The sequence below is a fragment of the Nuphar pumila genome, chromosome 2 (genome assembly GCF_984573655.1).
Source record: "Nuphar pumila chromosome 2, dmNupPumi1.hap1.1, whole genome shotgun sequence".
Taxonomy (NCBI): Eukaryota; Viridiplantae; Streptophyta; class Magnoliopsida; order Nymphaeales; family Nymphaeaceae; genus Nuphar; species Nuphar pumila.
Genome location: NC_143250.1, coordinates 148,788,079 through 148,812,187, shown reverse-complemented (window position 1 = coordinate 148,812,187; position 24,109 = coordinate 148,788,079). Strand labels below are relative to the sequence as shown.

The following is a 24,109-nucleotide window of genomic DNA, read 5'->3' as shown; positions in this document are numbered from 1 at the left end:
AAAAGACACCGCTGGAGATTCCAAAATACTTAAAGATGAAGTCCCGCTGGAATAGTTGCTTGAATAATTGTTGAAAAAATTGCAGAAAAAGTCACCACAGAAAAGCAGAATGAGGACCACAAATAACGCTAAAAATTATGGGTTGCGATGTTTCGGTTTTTATACTTACGCCATTCTCACATAAATTATCTGTGAACTTCATGAAATATATGCGATGTTTCAAAGTTTGAGCGAAGTTCACACATAAAATTATTTGTGAACTTCGTGACATATGTGCGATGTTCCAAAATTTGAACGAAGTTCTCACATAAAATTATTTGTGAACTTCGTGGCGTATGTGCGATGTTTTGAAGTTTGAGCAAAGTTTGCACATAAAATTATTTGCAGACTTCGTGATATATTTGCGAATTTCGTGACATATGTGTGAACTTTATGACATATGTGTGATGCTCTGAAGTTCAAGAATAACAGAAAGATCACATGTAAATTTTATGCGACATTCATGATGTCCGCAAGAAAAAAATGTGTAGAACTCCTTTTAAGTGGTTGATTGCATTACTCGAGGAGCGATGCGATATATCGTGTAAAGTTCGCCGGTTTCACACATGCAAGGGTTAAAAACGTTATAGTGAAGTTGAGTATTTATGATTTTGGACATAGGGAGAATATAAAAAAGTGCAAGGTATTTTTGTAAACAAGTCATTTTTCATACAGTATAATGAATTGAATTTGCACAACTAACCAAACATATGACTTGGAATCTCATGTCTCATTTGCACTGACTACCAAATATGTGATTTGGAATCTCATGAAAATAAAAAAAGGAATGTGATTTGAAATCATATTGGAATTGACTCTTGTGATTCTAAATAACATGGTGGAATATGTGAATTGAAATCATATAACTTCAAAATCACATGAGATGCAACCAAACATACCCGTTGTTCCAGCCCGTTTAGGCCATAATAAGTTACTGGAATGTAGATTCTCCTAATTGGAAGAGCCTCTCATGGGGCAGCTAAAAGAAGGTTGGTTCACAGAATCTCATCCCTGAATCACATTTAATTGCGTGAGTTATGGAGGGAAAACTGAAAGCATGAAAAATGTTTTTTTCCTGATAATGACTTGATAGCACATGCTTTTATTACGATTTCTGGCCTTTATGAACCGCCTGGTGGGGATAGTTGATCACGATAAGCAACGTTTTTGCTAGTGACTCCGACATAAAAGACCGGCGGCGACTCATAACAAGCTTGTTTAAGTATGCATTTGAGTTTCCGTTTGTATTGTATAGTAAAAGGGGAATTGATATTGTGAGATTTTAGGAATACGATCAGGAAGAAAACAAATGGGTGTATAAGGATTTGATTTGTAAGACGGCTACCGTCAACAAATACATCGCAAGATAAGAAAGATAAAGCGTCGAAAGAACATACGTACGTGCACACGCAGAGCTGCAAATATCGGCCATTTTTTGAAAGATCTCGGTTGATCTAATCAGAATGACTAGGGACATTCAAATAGTTTCTTCAGTTTTGGCCTGCGTTCCAACAAGATCTTGCTGTGCTCTTTGACTTGGATGCTTTTTTCTAAGTGTGGAAAACAGGTTGGTTTACCAGTGGGCTGGCTGGCCCCAGCCCAGCCTGGTCAATCCGGTCATTTAGCGCACCCTGCCAATAAAGGGCCAAAGAAACTTGCTTCAGGTCCGGCCCCAAACCAAACCCTAGGGTTCGTGTATGGTAATAAATAAGATGACCCGATTAAAAACTGAGTCCCGACCCAAGGGTCCGATATACAGGGACCCATGTATAGTTTGTCAAATTTTATACCAGACCTGGGCCCGACCAGAGTTCCGATTAAGACCCACAAATTTTCAATGTAAAAATGATAAAAAATATTGTTCTTCCAGGTATGACCTGGGTTTGGTTCATGTAGTTCTTATTGGGTTCGCGTGTGGTTTCTCTTATGGTGGATCCGATTAGACTCGGGTCTGGACCAGATATCATACCCGAAAATCAGGGCCAGGTCTTATTTCACCTGAGTTCGAACCAAACCCTAACCGTTGACACCCCTAGTTGTGAGCCATGCTTTTATCGGATACCCATCGCGGTTACGCGAACCAACAACGTGCGAGTATTTAATATATGCAGAATGCGAATTTTAAACGTTGTTTCAACTATGCCAGTTCGGTTTGGGCTCCCATTTTCTAAGACATAACCTGAACCCAAACCCGACCGATATTACTAAAAGGCCTGATATCTGACCTGTTGACAGTTCCATATGACCATGATTGGGGTCCAATAATGTCTTATTTATACAAAGTCCGATCGATCCCGAGTTACAAGGCGGCCTCTATGTTTCATCCTCCACCACCACGTCCGTCTTAAAATTACGTGAGGATGAAGTGGCAAACCACGAATTTAAGATGAAAGGTCGTGGGTCCATACCATACAGTTTGCTCAGCAACTTGAGCATACTTGGCTGCTGCTGGTGACATGTTTCTTCTTCCCGGTACGCCCAAAATTACAAGCACTAAGGTTCGGGTTTGCATTCGGATTATATCCAGCTGAGAAAATAAAATCACAAACCCAACCTACATAATTTAGAGGGCATTTAAAATATAAATTTTGCATAAAATGTATGAAAAAAAAACACTCATATAATTTGGGTCGGTTGAATACCTAGCAAAAATCATAGCCCAAACCCAATTGACGTGTGGCTTGGCTCGGGACCGGTTACTGGAATATTCAGGTTGAAGTCGGGTCAGATACTCGAGACAAACCCGACCTACATGAGGCTGGACGTTGGTTGGAGCTCGAGACCGCTCACCAGACGATTCGGATGGTCCGCGAGACGCTTTAATAACACTCAACTGATTCATATACGCTACAATACGTGCATCAGAGTACGCTTGAGTGGACATGCGGTGAGGGACACACGAGAGACGTGAAGAATCTCCAATCTTGGTAGTGGGGTTCGAAATTCCGAATCATGGGTTGCGTGTACGATCGTACCGTGTTGCAAAGAAACGTGACACGCCTCGCCCCGACTGCCTGACCCAGCCCGCAACGCAATCTAGTCCACTCGAGCCCGCCCTGGAGTTTGTCTTCAAATAAATTTTTTTAAAACTTAATTTATCCTTCTGTGTCCATCCGAGGGTGGCGTTCACGAGGTGTATGTTAAATATATATATATATATATATATATATATATATATATATATATCCTCCTTTTCCCCTCCCTCCCACTGCTTCTCCTCTCTTTTTATTTTATAAATACTGAAGACGAAGACAAGACGAAGACGCAAACGAAGAGCGGAAATTGAAACCCCTCTCTGCCTGTGCCAAACCATACCATGTCTGGTTTCCTCCGATGGAGAAGGCTGAGAGATACCGCGAAATCGTCCCAATTGTCCCTGACGAGGCCCAGACCGCACCAGCCATCATACTCGTATGAATTGCCTCCCTACCTCCTCTTCTGCCGGCAGTCGCAGAGGTGCCACGTGTCCACCAGGCTGAATTACCTGCACATAGGGTCGTACAGACAGAAGGAGGCGTCGGTGGGTTTGCAGCAGGAGCGCAGTAAGTGGGACGGCAGCAGGATCAGGGCCGAGACCAGCTGCCCGCGATGCTCCAAGCAGATGGACGTCCTCTTCCACAACCGGGATCGGGGTTACCAGGCCGTCAATCTCTGCCCCAATTGCAAGACCGCCTACTACTTCCGCCCCTTCAAGTTGGCCCCTCTCCACGGGAGCTTCATCGAGATCGGGAGGGTAAGAGGCAAGGATCCCGAAAGGAAGCGGGATCCGAATCCCGATCCCGACTCGACCTCCTCCGCGTTCGCTGGTACCAGGGAGGAAGATGGAGAGGATAAGGTGGACGATGAGTACACGAAGAAGCTGAGGGTCTCCTTCTGGGAGTCGTTCAGATCCTTAAGTGGAGATCCGCCGGAGAATTGGCAGCCCCCCGGCAACGGCCTCGCTGTCCACATGCCACCGGGCCCGCCTTTCCCTCCGGGCGTCAACGTGGTGCGGGCACCTGGGAACGGCGCTGGAGGCGGCACGTCCGGCGGATCTTTAGGATCGAACGATGGGTGGGGCGGCTCCAATTTGGGGAAGGATCTGCCCACGCCAAAGGAGATCTGTAAGGGTCTCGACAAGTTTGTTATCGGCCAGGAACGTGCCAAAAAGGTGAGGCCTTTATGCGTTGATGGCTTTCTATGATCTCTCTTGCTGCCAAATATGCTAAATTTTGATCTGACAATGGACAATTCTTCTTGCCTGATGAGTTTGCTCTGCATCGACTACCTCAGTGTGTTGTAAATCACTACTGATTTTTTCATCATTTTGCCTTGCTTTTTCATTGAAAAAATAGAAACAAACAATGCTGTAAAAGTTGTCCATCCATGCATAGACACAATTGCGGACATTTGCAGGTCTATAAGAATGTGGATGTACAACTGTATAGATAGGAAACAGTTGCATGAACATACGTATGTGGAAGCGTTAACATATTCATGTTTCCATGAAAATGCACACAAGTACAAAGACTTGGACGAGCATATGTGTGGGGAAGCATGAACTTGTTCGCATTCGCTTGAAAATGCACACAAGTACAAAGACTTGCACGTGCATACATACATGGTAGCATGAACATGTTCATGTTTGCATAAAAATGCACAAAAGCACTTGCACGAACATATGTATTTTGAAACATGACATGTTCATGTTCACATGAAAATGCACATAAGTACATGGCATGAGGAAATGCTATTTGTCTTTTCTTGGGAAATTTCACAACATAAACTACATTCATGCTGTATGAACACACATCTCATCATAATTTAGACTTGAAGGGGGATGTTGCAGTTTGTGCAGTTATGGAAATTGTCCCTGATTTCATCAATAGTGTTATCATTACACTGAGCTAGGTTTCCGGCACAATCAAATTTTTGTTATTCCCTCTGATTTATAGAATTAAAAGCCAATGAAATGGACATTCAATTTTTATATATGGTGCTTGTGAAGACCGCAAAAATAAGGAATGCTTGTTCCTTTCTGATACCAACGAGTATCCTTTCTTCGTTTTATGTGAAACATGGATTTTGTATTTGATGTTTTCACAAAGAAATATTCTTGAATCCATGGAATGGACTTATTGTTCCATGTGCCAAGTGAACAATTAATTGAACTTCATTTTTCCTGTTCATTCTGGAAAATGAAAATTAATTATTAACGTTTGATAACATCATGTTGGATGTGTAAGTCCCAATATGAGTGTTTTTTCTGACTGGGTCACCTTTTGTTAGTTTAAATCTATGTCACATATGTCCATGATAAATTGATTTTATTGCAGCATATTGGTTAAAAGTTAAATGCGTAAAAAGCAAAAAATGCTATATTCAATTAGTCACTTTTTTGTTTTAATTATATGACAATTTTAATGTGAACGTATCAAATTTCTTTTACTTTTCATTTTCCTTTTTCTGCATGTTTTTAGTTGGTTTTTCTGAATTCACCTTGTACCAAAGAAAAAGAAAAGCTAATATATTCTCGCATAGAATATCCCAAGAATGAGATGTGTGACACTGGTTTAACTAATAGAACTCATATCATTGGCTATTAGCATCTCTTAGTATAGCTTTTGACCTGTCTTTATATGATTGATACTATGTTACTATCTCGCATGTGACATCCTTACAGTTATGGCGCAAATGCTTCTTGAGAGCATCTTAATGCTGGAAAAGCAAAAAGGTGTAGATGACGCTCCTCTTCCTTGTGAACAGGTGCTTTCAGTGGCTGTCTATAATCACTATAAGAGGATATACCATTCGTCATTGCAGAAAGGGTTAGTGAAACTGTCCCACCTTCAATTCACATTGCTGAAAGGGTTGATCAGTTGCTTTATTTATCTATTGAGACTTATTTATTTTTCATGCTTTTGTTCCTTGAAATGCAAAAAATCAGTGCCTGTTCATGTGTGCATAAACATGGGCCACATTATCTATTGGTTCCTGCATCCAGCCTCTGATATATATGAATTATGAATTTGTAATCCTAGTGGGGGAGTAGATTCTGCAAACCCTGATTCTGAAGCTGATGATTCTGATTCAGTGGAGCTTGAGAAAAGCAACGTACTTTTCATGGGTCCCACAGGGTCAGGTACCATGCATTCTTGTCTTATATAAAGGGCTAAAGTTTATTTTTTATTTCTTATTTTGTTGTACTGGATGAGGGAAATGTTTCTTCCTTAGTTTCTTGTGACAATCCATGTTACATTTGCTTGAATGTTTCTTGACGCTGATTCTTTTCATTGTGGATTGATTGTTTATTTACTTTTTGGTGATGTTAATGCTAGTTAGCTTGTCTTACATGCTGTTATATTTGTTTTGAGGACAGGGAAGACATTGCTAGCAAAAACATTGGCCAGATTTGTAAATGTGCCCTTTGTCATTGCAGATGCAACAACATTAACACAGGCAAGTCCACGTCTTTTTTTTTTGAAAAGTCCACATTTATTTTAAATTTTTTTACTCAAATATCTTCTTACTGATCATTGAAATGTGTTTTAGACATAAAACTATTCCATGTTCAAACTGCCTTCAGTCTTATGCTCTTATTCTTTTTAGAGGTCATTCTAATATTTCCTGCTCATGTGATCTCTCGGACTCTGAGCTATATTCCCGAGGCATTGGGAATTCTATCACTTTTACCCTGTACATCAGCTATCTTTCACAAACAGATTTTCTTTTGTTTTCCTTTTTCTTGCGAGAAAAGAAAAAAAATAACTTTTTTTTATTGTCGAGAATAACTTACCATCATTTTTCATGAATACATTTCTTGGTTTGACTTGTTCTATGTGGGTACAGTTTGCATCATAAACACTGAAAACCTTTCTTCTTCTAGGTAATATTTTCGTTGCCTTCGTTTGCACGAGTCTCTATGTAAAATGATGCAGCATCCACATTTAACTCCTTTTTTCATGTAACTTGATCTCTTGCTATCACTGAGTCTGTACTTTCAAGCATATTTATGTGCTGATTTTGCTGCTAGTTCTCTCTCTCTCTCGCTCTTCTTTTCCTTTCCTTTCCTTCTTTTTTTGTACTTCAGCTTTGTGTCAAAATTTTGTTGTTTGCCAGAAATTGATGATTTGTGCAAACAAGTGATCCTATCCTTTCCTCATAATCCCTTTAACTAAACCGCTAGCTATCCTCCTCTATAGATTCCATTTATCCTATGTCACATAGGTGTGGGTGCATATACGGGTGTGGCAATGCGGCACTTTAAAAAAACTTGGGTGTGGGGAGGGTATATATATATAAAATAATTTTTTCACTAAAGAGAAAGAATGAGAATTTGGGTCTAGATCAGATTCACCTTTTTTAATAAAAAGGTGGGACACAAACCCCTTTTCTCTCTCTTGTTAATCCCATCCCAGGTCTCTCTCTCTCTCTTTATAACCCCACCCCACATCTCTCTCTCGTTTCGTAACTCTCACCCACCGCCCCTCTCTCTCTCTCTCTCTTTGTAACCCTCACCCTACCTCACCCCACCACCTCTCTCACTCCCTGCTTCTCTCTCTCTTTTCGTAAACCTCATCCACACTGCTTCTCTCCCCCTCTTTTCTCTCTTTATAGTCCCCACCTCTCCCCCTTTGTAACCCCACCATCGTCTTTCTCTCTCTCTCCACGAGTAAAAGAAGAAGAAGAAGAAGGTAAAGGTGGTACGTGTACCTCTCTCTCTCTCTTCTCTATTCGTTACTACTCTTTTTCTTCTCTCTATGTCTCTCTTTCTCTTCTTCTTCTTCTTCTTCTACTTCTCCTTTTTTTAAGACATGGACCAAAATGGACTCGGTTAAAGTTGACCGAGTTCATTTTTGGACAAATATAACATGTGCGGGTTGACCGCACCCAAGGTATTTGACCGCACCCGGTGCAGCATATTTTTGTATTAGCCGCACCCGCACCTGCACCAACACCCGCACCGCGTCGCATCTACGCGGGTGTGGTGACCCTTTTGAAGAGTTCATGTGACATAGCATTTATCCCACCAGAGAGGTCATCATTGAAATGAAACAAGGTCTTTCAAAAGATATTCACCAAAACAACAAAATGAGCACTCAAAGAGTTTCACCAAAGCACTAAAAGAACATTCCCAAGCCACAAAATGAGCTCACACACAAACACCCACTAAAGAGTCAAACACAAGAAATAAAAACAATATTTTATTGATCAAGACCATGCAAGAATCATACATTGTAGTAGAGCTTTGCTCCATATTTATACACAAAGATGAAAGGGTTTCATAGAGAGTTGTTATGATCCCAACGACTCTAAATAGAGCCGTTGGGAGCCCAACGACTCCCTATGTTGACTAATTCAAAACCAAAATAAAAAAGGTGAAAAACCTAATCCTAGTTAGTATCTAGTTATATATTGTAACGACCCGATCCGGGGCCTCTCGAGCCCGGGTTCGTGGACGTTAGTTCCCAGAGGGAAATTACTCAATAATCTCAAAAATAGCTCAAAATCGTGCCAGAATTTTTTTTTCTTTTATTCAATATTTGAAGATCCATACATCCATTTACAATATCATAACCATCCAAAGACAAAAGCAGAATAAAAAGTAAAGGAAAACCATACTTCTGATGTGGCAGAGTCATACTAAGTCCTGTGAGTGGCGGCAACAGTATCTGAACCTACAGTTGCAACCAAAAGAATGGGGTGAGTCTACAACCCAGTGAGATTCCATTTACAAATAGACACGACCGTTGCAACTGTAGTGAGCTCTAAGCTCCTAGTCTTAGTTTAGTTTGCTACTTATGCACACATGTTAGTTATGAGTTTTACCCCTTTTACTGCATCTCTATTATCATTTTTAGACAACTTTTCTACTCTAATCGGCTATTCCGGACATAGCCTCCTCGGGCGTAGCAACCCATGTAGACAACTCAGAGTCTACAATGTTGGCCAGACTTATGAACCACTCACAAACAACGTAGTCCAAACTGGCCCAGACTACGAACACAGGTGCTGCAGCAGCTCGCCGGTTGCAAGCCGGGAGCGAAGGGACTCAAACGGTAGCTAGCCGAAGAGCCAAGGTGGCTATACCTGCCCCCAAGGTGTCTCAAGGAGCTATACCTGCCCCCAAGGTGTTCCAAGGAGCTATACCTGCCCTCAAGGTTTTGTGGTTCATGCTACGTCCTACATGTGTCTAGTGGGCAATGTTTTAACCCCTAAGGGTCACCTAGAAACGTCTGAGATATTCCCAGGTTACCCATGAGGTATACACCTCAACATTATCCTAGACCATGCCTCCTAGTAGAGTTCCCATCACACACCGGGTGGTCATCCTATAACAACTTTTACTCAACATTCACATCTTGCATTTAGTGCGTTATACAATCCTCAATGTATATCCACCAATTACTTTTAACACATGTTTACATGTCTGAACTGTTAAGGATGACAACCCACCACAGATTAATTCACGACACTTACAATGCCCCTCCCAAGGCATAAGCGTGACTTTTCCTAATGTAATACCTACCCTGAGACTCTGGAACTCTACCCTCAATTTTCACATAACACATCAATCTCATGCATGCAATCATGTCATGCCACTTTTATTTCATAACTCAGAAATTATGCATGATCAGGTTTAAGCATCACACTTGAACTTTATAGATTCCTAGGCATGCAAAACAGTGTCTCTTTACAATAAACCAAACTAGCATACTTAAAGCACATGAAATCATATATAAAGATGCCTAAACTAATTAGCATGTGTTTTAATCAACTAAGGAGGAATTTGCAAATGTTCACTTACTTGGAATGCTTAAATTCCAATTTCAACCCTTGATCTGAAAACAACGAATACCTCGTATCATCAAAATTACCAAAACACCCTTAAACTTAATTGTCAAACACTAACTCTATTCTTTCAGAGTTTGTTTACACATCCCCTACTAATAGACTCTACCCAAGCAGTAGAATCCATGGATTCGAGAATCACATGGATCTGACTTCGGAGCACTTAGTTATGCCTTGTATGCTTTGTAGGCGTATCAAGGGCAAAAATGACCTTTTTGCTCTTTCAATGACTTCTATGTCATCTTTACTTCATGTTATTTTAAGATCCACATCCATAATAGAATTTGACCACTTAGGTCATCAACTCAACTATGATTTGGATCATGGATTTGGTATTCTTGATCCAAACCTGCTTGAAAAGGGTTTGTCTGGATCTGAATCAGGCCGTCTAATCGAATCCATTTGAGTTTTGGGTCCAAACTGAGATCCAAACCCGAATCCAATTTGTAATGGAAAAATCGAGTCTTTGCTACTTCGATTTTTCCACCGCACTCTATAAATCAATCGCACACGCATCTGATTTGTCTTGGTCTAGACTTAGTCGGTTTGACCCATATTGGGTCCACCTTTGGTCTGGGCCAAAATGGTCCACCATTACAAACCCGACTCGGTCTGCTAACTACTTCGGACCCGACTCGGTCCGTATAGACTAATACGGTCTGCTGTCACAACGCACCTATCCACTTCATCATTTTTTTTTCTCTGCAACAGTTCCGACAACATCATTGTTGTCGAACTGTTGCAACCTCTGCAGATGGGCCGATGCCTTCGGTGATGAGGGCAGCGGCCAGACCTCCTGCCTCCTTGCGGCAGTTAGTCCTCCCTTCCCCGTTTTCGTCATCAGTGGGTGACAACAGCAGAGGGAAAATCCCTCTATCACTCTTCTTCTATTGAAATGCAGGGACAGGGTTCTCCCTGTCCCTGTTTTGCTGCAACTCGCCGGCAACCGTGAGGTTGCCGGCGACCCCCATCTTTAGACCACCAACGAAAGGCAACAACAGAGGGGAAACCCCTCTATCGTTCTCTTCTATCGCAAGGCAGGGACAGGGTTCTCCCTGTCCCTATTTTGTTGCAACTCATCGGCAACTGTGAGGTTGCCGGCGACCCCCCTGCATTCAGACAACCCACAAGAGAGAGAGACTTACCTGACGGCGACCGGCGATGGCTGCAACACCTCCTCTCGATTCTCCCTACACGCTCCCTCTCTGCTCCTCTGGTGATCGAATGGGGAAATGAGGAGGCCCCCCATGGCTTTTATAGCCATGGGGGTTGCTCGGTTACCCCCTCCCACCTTCTGTATTAAATGGGGGCAGCCCGCTTCCTCTCCCACGATCTGATTCGTGGAAGAGGAAGGGGCGTCACCCCCTTCTCCTTCCGTAACCCCCCCACGATGGGGAGAGCGTTACATATATATACATTGTAACGAACCCAAACTGACCCTCAAAAAATGCATTTTTTTTAAAACATTGAAAAAAATATCCTAGGGACTTGGGGCACATTACAAATTTACTATAAACAACCCAACAACAATTCCATACATAGAATAAATCCAACCATGAATTGAAATTTAATTTAATTTAATTAATTAGTCCCATTGAGGGTTCACATAGTTTCCATAAACAAAAACTCTCGAATACGTCAGAACCCTGACCACCAGATCATAATCCTCGATCCCTCTAGTGAGTTGGTTCCTTTATCACTGTGCCGCAGTACCTAAAAAAGATTTTTAAAAACAAGGTAAGAACCGAAGTTTTCGTATGAGACCCTTTCAAAATCCAACAGTAAGGAAAATTAGCATAGATTAACTCAAACACAAGTTTAAGAGGGCTCTACAAACAACACACGATTAAAACTGTAACGATCCCAACTGACCCTTGTAAAAATAGTGGATTTTTTTTTAAAAACAATTGCGAAAACTTACTCAAGGATCCGGGGCATCACAAATTTAATATACCAAACCACAAACCATACCGTGCATTGAATCAACTGAAGGAATAAATCAAACTTTATTAATTTATTAAAAAAAAGTCAAAAAAGTCCAAGAGCATAAAAAAATGATTATGTTTAATCAAGCCATCTTGTCAAAAACTAGAACACCAGTCACATGGCTTGCAGTCTTCGACCATCTAGTCAGGACATCACTGAGCATCCGTACCTGTAAGACAGTTTTAAGAAAACTAGTAAGAACTGAAGTCCTTTGGACGAATTCCTCTAAAAATCCAAATAGTAAGGAAATAACATAAACAAATTCATGCATAAATTTCAGAGGAATAACACAATAACTTACCACAATCTACTTTACCATTCAGCATTCCACCAAATATCATGCAAAATAAAATATTATACAAAGCCAAATATGCATAAATGCATGAGCTAATGCTGAACAATATACATGCATGATTCAATGCACATGCATGAATAACTTATTAAATTATTTATCAGAGTTGCTTTGCATGCATGTCCCTATTAAATACATACAAATTTAATTTTCGTTTTTTCGTCTACATTTTGTATTAGAAGATGTATATAATGAAAGACGTGTGCACCGATTCCTTAAGTGAGGAATCGAGTTTTTCTACTACAACATTCTTTCTCTCTTGCATTCTCTTCTCTCTTCGAGTGATTGAACTTTCAAATATCAGAATTCTAACATGGTATCAAAGCCACAGATCTAGGGCTTGGAGATTGTGACTTCTTTATGACCATCAAAATTGATATTCTTGCCTCTATTTAAGGTAATTCATTCTCTTTCTTTCTCACTCTTTCTTCTTCTTCCTCTTATCGTTTTTTGCCGGCGTTTGTTTTTCTTTTTGCAGTTTCTTTCTCTTCCTTTCTCCTTTTGTTTCTGTTCCAGATTTCGGAAAGGCCATTTTCGGTTTATTTCATATCATTTCATATCAAGAAATCGTTCCTCCATCTTTTGGGTTTATTTCACATCATTTAACCCTATTCTCGTTTTGCAAGCCTCATTTTCTTGAAATAGTGATTTTTATTCCTCTTTCAAGATCAGTTTTTCTTTATTATTTTCGGTTTGCTCTGTTGAATCCCTTTATCCCATTGTGATTCAAGACGCAACATCCCAATCTAAAGTGACATGCATCATATTGGCTGAAGTCGCGTGCGTAATATTGGTTGCATATTGTTCAGATTTGTATTTACAACATCACGTTTGTTGCCTCTGTTTCAAATATTGTCAGTGATTTAAAAAAAAAGTAGTTGAGAGAGGCAACAAATTTTATTTAAGATTAAATTCTGTTATGAACCAGGCCACATATTTTACTAGAGACTAAATTCTGTTTTGAACCCATTTCTTTTCTTGTTTATTTTATTCTTGAATTCGGATCTTCTCTTTCTTTGAAATATGGACTCGTTTCCTTCTCAATCTGGCCTTTCCTCAAGTTTTCTCAGTCAACTTGTGTCCAAGAAATTAAATAACTCGAATTTTCCAACCTCGAAGAGTCAGACTATCCCATTCATAAGAAGTCATGATCTTTCTGGACATTTGGATGGCTCTGTTCCGGTCCCTCTAGAGTTCATATCATAGGAAGACAAGAATGTTAAAGGAGAATATTCTATTTTATATGTCAGGAATCCAGAGTATGTAACCTAGATGAAACAAAACCAGGCGCTGGCTGCTTATATTACTTCTACACTATCGTAAGAGGTGCTTGTGGCAATTCCAGATGACTGTTCGACTATGCAGTTATGGGCCAGACTGGTTCAGACATATTTAAAAGTTTCTCAGGCCAGAGTTATATTTTTAAAGAGGGAATTTCAAATGTTGAAAAATGAATCCATGACTATCATAGAATACTTGAACAAAATGAAGACCATTAAAGATCAACTAGCCATCGTGGGTTATGCAGTAAGTGACAAAGACATGGTGCAACCGACTTTGAGCGGGCTGGGGCCCGATTATCACATGATTGTTACCTCTTTACTGTATTTATCAGATTTACCTACATTTGAAGATCTGTGTGCCAAACTTTTTCAATATGAGATTACCTTAAAAGGATTTTCTGAAGAATCTCATGTTCACGCTGGAGCACAAGATGTTCTTGCCACTGGTACTGCTTATGGGCGAGGACGAGAAAATTATGACTTTCGAGGAAAGGGAGGTCAAGGAAAGAATGGACAAGGCGGTCGTGGGATATTACCTACACCCACCATACCTCTTAACTCACATAGGCAAAGGACGATTTTCACATGCTTTCTGTGCAACAAAATGACGCATATCAAGGCTAACTGTTGGTTTAATCCTCAAAATAAAGGAAAATCACTACAGACAGAGGCAATAAAAGGGACAGATAATCCAATAACCTGTGGAGAAGTAAAAGAGTTGCTATTGTCTGCCTTGGTAGAATTAAATCTAAAACAGAATAATCAGGGCACTTGGTATGTTGATTCCGGGGCAACGACTCATGTTACTGGTGATGCTGGTAAGCCCCTAAATCTTGCTTCTTATGTTGGTAGAAGTAGTATTGTTACTGGGGATGGATCTCACCACTCTATTTCTCATTATTGGAAATTCTGTTATTCCTATGTCAAAGTCCTCTCACATCTCTCAAATGTTCTTCATGCCCCTAATATCAAGAAAAATATTATCTTTGTTTCTAAGCTTATTGATGATATTAATGCTTCAGTTGAGTTTACTTTTTTTTCTGTTCATATAAAGGATCTTTGTATGAGGGAAATGTTTGCTAAAAGAAAACAACAGGGTAATATGTACGTTTTTCAAGAGGATCTTTCTACTAGCGTTTGTCCTGTTGATTCCAACCTGAAGCTTCCCTCATCACCCTCTTCAGTGCTTCTTAAAAATGTCTTTAGTATTTCTGAATATAATAAGCCAAGTCTTTGACATAGTCGTTTAGGTCATTGCAGTAGTCACTTTATTGAAAAGCTTGTTTCAAACAGTCTCATTTCTAAGTCAAGTTTAAGATTAAATGTTGATGATAAAATATGTTCTAGCTGTCTTTTGTGTAAGAGTCATGTTCTACCTTTTTATTCTATTAATAAAATAACTTCAAGACCTTTTGAAATTATCTGTTCTGATGTTTGGGGTCCTGCTCGAGTTTCCTCTATGTCTGAAATTAGATATTATCTTATATTTGGTGACATTTTTTCACGATACATATGGATTTTCTTTATGAGATACAAATCTGAGACCTTTAAGTTTCTGAATTTTCATTCATTTGTTAAGAATCATTTTTCTGAAAATATTCTCTGTCTCCAATGTGATGGAGGGGGTGAGTTCTCTTCAAATGACTTTATTAATTTCCTCCAATCTAATGAAATAAGTAGGAGGGTGTCTTGCCATCGTATACCTCAAGAGAATGGGATTGCTGAAAGGAAGCATCGCCATACTGTCGAGAGTGCAATGAGCATGATGCATGACAATAATCTTTCAATTACTTTCTGGGCAAAAGCTTTCTATTCGGCAGTTCATGTGATAAACTGATTACCCATGATGTCAAAAATGCCTTTCTAGGATCTGAAAGAGGAAGTGCATATGGAGCAGCCCACTGGATATGCAGAAGGAGATTCTAAGAAATACGTGTGTAGGTTAAAGAGAGCTATATATGGTTTAAAGTAGCCATCACCATATTGTCGAGAGTGCAAAAATATGGTTTTAGTCAATCTTTTCTTGACCACTCTGTTTATATTCAAATACCAAGACGTAGTTACCTTGTTATTGATATATGTAGATGGCATTATCATTATAGGTAACTCGAATGATCATATTGAGCAAGTTAAAGCGCTCTTGAATCACAGGTTTAAAATAAAGGATCTTGGTAAACTGTGATACTTTCTAGGAGTTGAAGTTGAGAGGACTACGAAAGGAATGATTCTCACCCAACATAAGTACACTATTGATGTTCTCAGCAAGGCAGGTATGAAAGATTGCAAACCTTTAGGCACACCAAGTGTTCTTCATCAAAAACTCAGTTCCCAAGATGGAGATTTGTACGAGGATCCTACTGGATATCACATCATAATCGGGATGCTGCAATATCTCACTTTCACTTGGTCTGATATTGTTTACGCAGTTAATCTAGTTATCTCAATTTATGCATGAGTCGCGTGTTGGACATATGGACGTTGTTAAACGAATATTTCAGTATTTAAAGGGAACTATTGAAGATGGTCTTCTGTATAAAAGGAAAATGAATGGACAACATGGACATGAACTTGTTGTTTACAGTGATGCAGACTGGACAGGAGATCCAGATGAACGCAGGTCAGTCTCAGGCTATTGTGTTTTCATTGGAACAAATCTAGTTTCCTGGAGTAGTAGGAAACAAAAGGCCATTGCTAAGTCAAGCACAGAAGCTAAATATAGATCAATGGCAACTGCCACAAATGAGGCAACGTGGATCAGACACTTGTTGACAGAAGTAGGAGAATCGGTCTTTCGATCTATCCTCTTATGTGACAATCAAAGTGCCATCAATATGTCTTTCAATTCCATTTATCACAGCCATGCCAAACACATTGAAATAGATCAACACTTTGTGAGATAGAAGGTGGAAGAGAACGAGATTGAACCTGAGTTTGTTCGTACTACTGATCAAGTTGCTCACCTCACAAAGGGCCTGACCAATGACAGATTTTGGATGTTAAAAGGCAAGTTGTTCATTGTTCAAAACCATATACAACTTGAGGGAGGGTGAAAAGAAGTCGTATTTCATACAAAATTTGGATCTGGATTACATCCAGACCGATCCAATCCATGTTTATTATGTACAAGAATGGCACATTCTCATTAATGGCTATATTATAATTTATCTGTGTTGTAAATGGGTAATTTAGTACCCTAAAATTTGTATTATAAGATATATATAATGAAAGACGTGTGCACCGATTCCTTAAGTGAGGAATCAAGTTTTTCTACTGCAGCCTTTTTTCTCTCTTGCATTCTCTTATCTCTTCGAGTGATTGAACTTTCAAATATCAGAATTCTAACAATCGAAACATTAAAAATCAATATCTAATACTGGGACATCAGAGAAATCAACATCCACTGACACCACCTATGTCACATGGGTGCGGGTGCGACACGGGTGCGGCGTAATTTTAAAAATTTTGGACACGGGGACTCAACTATATATATTATTTATTTATTTTAAAAAAAAAGTGCGTGAGACATCATATTCAAAAAATGAGTGTAGCTGAGATGCGGATGCTTAGATGGATGTGTGGAAATACAATAAAAGATAAGATTCAGAACGAAGAGATACGTAAGAAGGTAGGTGTTGCACCCATTGAAAATAAGATGCGAGAGAATCGTTTACGGTGGTTTGGACATATTCGGCGAAGGCCTAATGATGCTCCAGTTAGAAGGTTGGAGAAATGGGAAAATATATTAGTTAAAAGAGGTCGGGGTAGGCCTAGGAAGACTTGGATGGAGATGATAGGAAAGGATATGAATGCTTTGAACCTCACCGAGGACATGGCGTTGGATAGAAATGATTGGAGGAAAAGGATTCATGTGGAAGACCCAAAATGAAATTTTTTTTTGGTTCATATCGCTAACCCCAATTGTTTTGGGATGAAGGCGTAGTTGTTGTTGTTGTTGTAAAAAAAAGTGCGTGACTGTGCATACATCACAGTCTGTGCACAACACAGTCACTGTGACTATGCACAGTGCACAACACAACTATGACAGTGCACAACACAACAGTGACTGTGCACAACACAATCACTGTGACTGTGCACACTGTGACTGTGCATTGTGCACAACCGTCTCTTTTTATATATATATATTTAAAAAATATATAAAAAATTCATTTTTTTTAGTTTTTTCACCCTAAAATAGACGAATATAGACTCGGTCAACATTGACCGAGTCCAAAACGAGGACGAACTCGGCCTTGATTCGTTGACCGAGTCTGACTCGTCGTTGACCGAGTCCGGGCCGTGTCCTAAGCCACACCCGTGTTCGCACCCGTGTCGGGGCATGTCGACTCGGGTGCGGCGCCTCCCTAGCCGAGTCCGTGTGACATAGGACACCACTTTCTTGGTATATACCAATAACTACAACTGAGTCAACAACACAACCCCCAGGCAAAGTGGTTGAATCTTCTTAAAACCGTGGCCGGAAGGTGAACCACCATATTGGGTTTAGGGGTACAATCGCTTATAGAGTTTTAGTATCCTCACGGTCTCCCATGACCGTCATCCAAGATTTCCATATTGTGGAAGGGACATCAAGGAAGTGATTAATTATAGTTTGGTCTCTTTTACCAGTTCAAATCAATTTAAAGTTCTTTACACAATAACCATTTTGCAAATCAACATGCAAAAATAATTTTGGGCCATGACCCTCACAATTTAAGTGTAATTAAATTTGGAAAACCAATAATTTTTAGAAATAAATTTTGCAATGTATAAATAAAATCAACAACATTTGGAACAACACATACTCCTGACCTACACGACCTGCAGTGGTTCATATCTGACCACCAACAATCTCAAAAATAATTTATGCATCTTTGCAAAATTTCAGTGAACATGCACCACACACTCAGTTTTCAAACATGTTCATAATACACATTAAACACATAAAATATGAATGCACATTAAGCCAAGCACGTACACATGCAAATACAATGCTTGCAGAATACACCATTTCATGATAAAAACGCGCCTCAAGGCGCAAAAAGCGTGCCTCGCCTCAAGGCGAGGGCCTTTGTGCCTTGAGGCGCAGACTTAAGGCGCAAATGCATAGAGGCGTACGCCTCAGAGGCCTTGAGGCATATGCCTCAAGGCGAGGCGCGCCTCAAGGTGAGGCGCGCACGCCTCAAGATTATGGTCAAATGAGGTCAAAGCCCTCATTTGACCATAATTAAAATCTTGCCCCCGAACCTAACGAGGGTCGGCGGCCGTAAATAGTCTCTCGCAGCCCCTCTCGCTCTCGTCTCTCACAATCTCTCCCTCTCTCTCGCAACCCCTCTCCCTCTCTCTCGCAGCCCCTCTTAGAGTCCCTTTCTAGCGTCTCTCCCTTATCGGCCTCCTCCTTCTCGCCGGAAGCAGCTGCGACGCCGGAAGCAGCCGTACCCCAGGTAACCCGACCCCCTTCATCGTGTCTGTGTCATTGTGACATAGGTGTGTCATGCTTGTCTTTTTTCCCTCCCTTCTCTTCCGTGTGTTGATTGATAACCAATGTTTTCAAAGCAACTCGGTAGCATTTTGCGTCAATCTGTGAGCAAATTTTGGCAATATTTGAGCAAAAAATCATTGTGCTACTGCATTTGAGCACCCTCCATCTTTCCGGCCGTGGGGCCCAACAATAGATGGAGGGTACTGCTCAGGGGCAGCCTTACAATGATTTTGTGCAATGTGATTTCACCTGATCTCCATTCGATGTGGTGGTCCTTTATGCAAGTAGCTAGCTAGCTTCCTACCCGGGTCATTTTCTCTATCATAATTAACTACCCAGAATTTCACGTGACATGAGATAAGTCTCGTAATTTTTTGCATAAAGAAAAAATTTATTGCAGGAAAGTAGTAGCCTTCTGCTTTTCGTGATCCTTGGAATTTACTGCATGGCATCATCCATGTGCAACCAAATATATGGACAAAATTAGGACAAAAGCAATACTTTTGTTGTGCACACACTTTGCATCTTTTAAGCATGAACATTGCATGCAATGTGTTATTTCTTGCATTATTCGTGTTGTATAGCCTCGTAAATCGCTGGCATCTGACCACTCTCCATCTTCGTGGCCTGACGGTGAGATGAAGGGCATTCAGGTGTGGCGGCACACTTTTGATGTGCAATGTCGTTTCACCTGATTATCCTCAGTCTAGATATGTCTGCGGTGGGGTTGACTATATCCAATCATCAATTATATTCAATTCCAATGTGACCTCACCTGCATCGCAACGATGCCTCCAACCCTTTCCCAGATGTGGCCCATGTGTCCGAGGGATTCGATCTTGGGCCTTAAACTTGACACAGGACTCCGCTTACCATATGGGATACCACCTGGGTATAAAACATAGTAAATATGCTATTGAGAATTTTGTCTCCTAGTTCTGTTTCCCGTGAATTAATGTACCCCAGAAAAGATACTAATATAAGCTAAGGTTTTGTCTAAATTTTTCTTTCTATAAAAAAAATATAGACATTATTTTTCTTTATACTAATTATCTCATATTTTTTCCGTATTTATTTGAGATTTTTTATTTCGTGTTGGTTGGTGCTTATTCAATAAAGCATTTCTTATTTATTTATAATTTTAGACTATGTCACATGGGTGCGGGTGCGGGTTCGGGTGCGGGGATTCGGCACTTCCAAAAAACCCGGGTGCGGGGGCGCGGCAGGGGCAAAAATGTAAAATATATATATATATATATATATATATATAAAGGGGGTCAGCAGCTCTGTCAGCTGTCAGCAGCTGACAGACAGCTGCTGCGGCTGTCAGGCAGCTGCTGCAGCTGTCAGCAGCAGCTGCTGCTGTCAGCAGCTGTCAGCATTACTTTTTTTTAAAAAAATTTCGCAGCCCATTTGGGCAATTTTTTTTTTTAAAAAATAAATCCAAAACAAGAATGGACCAAAATGATCCTGGGTGCGGTCAACGCACCCAGGATAGGGTTGACCGCACCCGGTGCCGCACCCGCACACGCACCCGCGTCGATGCGGGTGCGGCACCCTGCTAGCCGAATCCTGTGACATAGATTTTAGATAATTTTTATAGTTTTTTTAAGTTTTAATTTTTTTTTTTGAGGCTTACGCTTTGCGCCTCGAGGCTTACGCCTCCCCTCAGATTTTGATGGAGCGCCTCGCTACGCCTCAACGCTTTTCACAACACTGTGTATCATCTTAAAAAGAATACATATATAAATCTTAAACATGTACATGACTAATTTTATATACTCAAATCAATTATGCAGAAATTTTTTACCTCTGTTGGTCCGATCAACAAGCTAACAACTGGGGCTGATCCATGTACATTATTAAAATCATGTACATGGGTCGGCTAGGCTGAAAATGCTGGCTGATCCATGTACATGATCATAATCATGTACATAAGTCGGACAAACCACAATCAAACATATACCAGCCTGCTGGTTGATCCATGTACATGTTCGTAAACATGAACATGGGTCGGCCAAACTACAATAAAATGTGTACCAGCCCCTGTTGGCAGATCCGTGTATGCATAGAAAAGAAAATAGATGTAGTTCATAACGTGTGCATAACGGTCAATTCCAGTATAACATGTGTATTTACTCAGCACACACACAAGTACTTCAAGTATATATGTACAACTTGCACAATCAGGTATGCCTAATGTTTGTGCTCAGGATCCATATTCATACGTGCAAAGCATGCCTACTCAAGTATGCCTTGTACCAGTGCACAACATACAAACCTGTACAAGTGTGCCTGTGCGTGTGCACAACAAACCTGTTTAGGTTTACAAGCATTCATGCACAACAGAGCCTGTGCGTGTGCACAACAGTTCTGTACAGTCTGATCTGTGTATATGTGCAACAGGTAATCCAACAGACTTAATTTTTATGAAAGCAATATTTCAGGTGCATGAACCTCGGCAGATCTGAACCCAACAATATGAGCAAGTACTTGGCAGATGTGAACCAAGCCAATATGAGCATGTGCTCTGCAAATCTGGTCCAAGACAAAACGAGCATGAACTCGGCAAATCTGAACCAGATCTGCATGAGCACTTGGCAGATCTGAACCAGATTAGCATGAATATATACTCGGCAGATCTGAACCAGATCAGCATGAGCACTACGCAGATCTGATATCAAACATAATGTTCAGAAGCAGGTATAGGTATATGAAACTTGACAAGTCTGAATCAAACATATATTTTCAGATGCATATATATATGCAACTCGTTAAGTCTAAAATAGTAAAACATATTCAGATGCATGATCAACTCATCTAAATCATAAAAAAATATTCAGATGCGTGATCTACAAATCTAAATCACAAAACATGTTCATATTTCTAAGAATCGACAAACCTAAAATATACACACACATATATATATATATATATATATATATATATATATATATATATATATATATATATATATATATATTCAGATTTGCATGAACATGAGAAAATCGACAAATATGCATTCAGATTTATGAATATATTGAAATCGACAAAATCTGAAAACAACCATTACATGATCGGATGCATGAATATTAAAATCGGCAGACCTGAAACTATATGCATATCTTTGGATGCGGGGCCAAGAAAGTCAACATATATGGATTTGACATGCATATCTTTAGATTTAAATGCACAAAGAAAAACCGACAATCATAAAAGAATAAATCTATATATATATACACATATATAAAATCGACATTATATATATATATATAAAATATATTTTAAAAAGTAGATTTCCCCCTTTTCTCTCTAGTACTCATGTATAAATCAGTTTATTCATGTTTCTTTCCGTGCGAATTGAGAGAGAAACCCGTACCTTGATTCGCAACGTTAAAAAGATTGGGAAATCGATGGATGCTTTAGAAAAAATATATTTTTTTCTTCTTTTCTTTCTTTCTTTTCTCTCTTTCCTTTTCCTTTTTTTCTCTTTTCTTTTCTCTTCTCTCTACACGATTTTTTATTCTCCCTCTTTTTCTCTTTCTATCCCACTCTCTCTCTCTAGAACATGAGTTCTAGAGAGGGAGAGTATGACCCCTATTATATTTTTTTAATGTTTTCTAGAATAAGGGTGACGTCCCCTCTAGAATCGCCTACGAGAGTAGAGTTCTACTATGTGTAGAACTCTATACTCTCATCTAGATAATCTTATCTTGTAGATATTTTTTAATTATTTATTTTAATTAATATTCTAAAGAATATTCCAGAGGGTGACGCCCCCTCGGGAAGACTCTTTATGGGGTAGAGTTCTACCCCCCATCCTTAATTTTAAAAGTTGTTTTTAAAACTTTAAGTTCAAAATGGTTTTAAAATTGCCATGGATCCTACCTGAACCAGATCTTAGTCAATATGGATCCTAGACTGGGTCCAGATCCATATTAACTTGAATCAAACAAAGCGGATCCAGTCCAATCCAATCTAGAAAAATGCCAAAATTGAGGCCGGTTATTTTTGAAAAATTGCATTTTTCGGGTCAACCGTAATCTGATTTTAGAAAAACAAGTCACCAACACGATCTACATGCTGAGGCGGATCTAACGGTGGTCATAGCTGAATTTCACCTCTAAATTTTACATGAATTTGCTCAATTTTTGCTCAAATTTAAAGGTTAAAAACAAAAAATTTCTCAAATTATAACTAACTCAAATAGCTTGTCATAGGGATCTAGGCCACACTCAGACCTTGTTGATGTGACCTATATTTTAATATATTTTCTCATAATTTTATCAATTTAAATAAATATATAATTTTAAAATTATATTTTTTGATTTTAAAAATCATGAAAAAATACGCGATATTACAAGAATAAACTTGCAATCCAAGCAGTTTAAATAAAGCAATCAACAATTTATTGCTACATTAAACGATTAGGGATGCATGAATTAATGCAACATGCATGAATAACTTTTTAAGTTAAATTATCAGAATTGCGTTTGCATGTATGTCCCTATTTAATACACACCATTTAATTTTCACATTCTTAAAACCCACATATACTAAAAAATGGGTCAAATTTCTGAGGTTCAAAGCAGATCCCAATGGTAGCTTAACACACAAGTTCTCTTTTATTTACTGGGTTCTATACATGTCCCTCGACCAACGTCAGGATTCATCACCATCAATCAGAACATTATGAATCATCACCTAACGTCGGGACGATAAGAAAATCAACATCCATTAACGCCACTTTATTGGTATACCAATAACTACAGCTGAGTTAACAACACCATTCCCAGGTAATGTGGCGAAAGTTTCCTACAACTGTGGTCGGAAACACAAACCACACGTCAAGTTCTTGGAGAAAACAAATGTACACGGTGTTTAGTATCCTCTGTTAAAAAATATATATATATATACACACATATATATTCTTCTTTATGTATTCATATCAAAATACCTGATAGGGGTATTTTGGTAATTTTTCTGTATATTTTATTTTTTCTTAGGTTTTTCTTTTCTTATTTTTTTGTATTCTTTTTTTTTCTTTTCTTTTTTATTTTCAATATATTGGGACCATTGGGGGCCCCACACTTATAGTCGTTGGGGGTCCCCAATGACTATAATGGGAGCCTCAATGGC

At 39.4% G+C, this 24,109-nt stretch overlaps 1 protein-coding gene across 2 annotated transcripts in view; it reads left to right on the top strand.

Moving 5' to 3' along the window:
- Window positions 1-3,249: 3,249 nt before the first annotated feature.
- LOC149847606 (CLP protease regulatory subunit CLPX1, mitochondrial-like) overlaps window positions 3,250-24,109 on the top strand; it is an 89,805-nt gene continuing 68,945 nt past the window's right edge. For both annotated transcript variants that reach the window (XM_089997122.1, XM_089997121.1), the window contains exons 1-4: window positions 3,250-4,189; window positions 5,785-5,846; window positions 6,060-6,160; window positions 6,398-6,481. In XM_089997122.1, coding sequence (XP_089853248.1) covers window positions 3,356-4,189; window positions 5,785-5,846; window positions 6,060-6,160; window positions 6,398-6,481 — 1,081 coding nt within the window. In that variant the 5' untranslated portion in view covers window positions 3,250-3,355. The remainder of the gene's footprint in view (window positions 4,190-5,784; window positions 5,847-6,059; window positions 6,161-6,397; window positions 6,482-24,109) is intronic.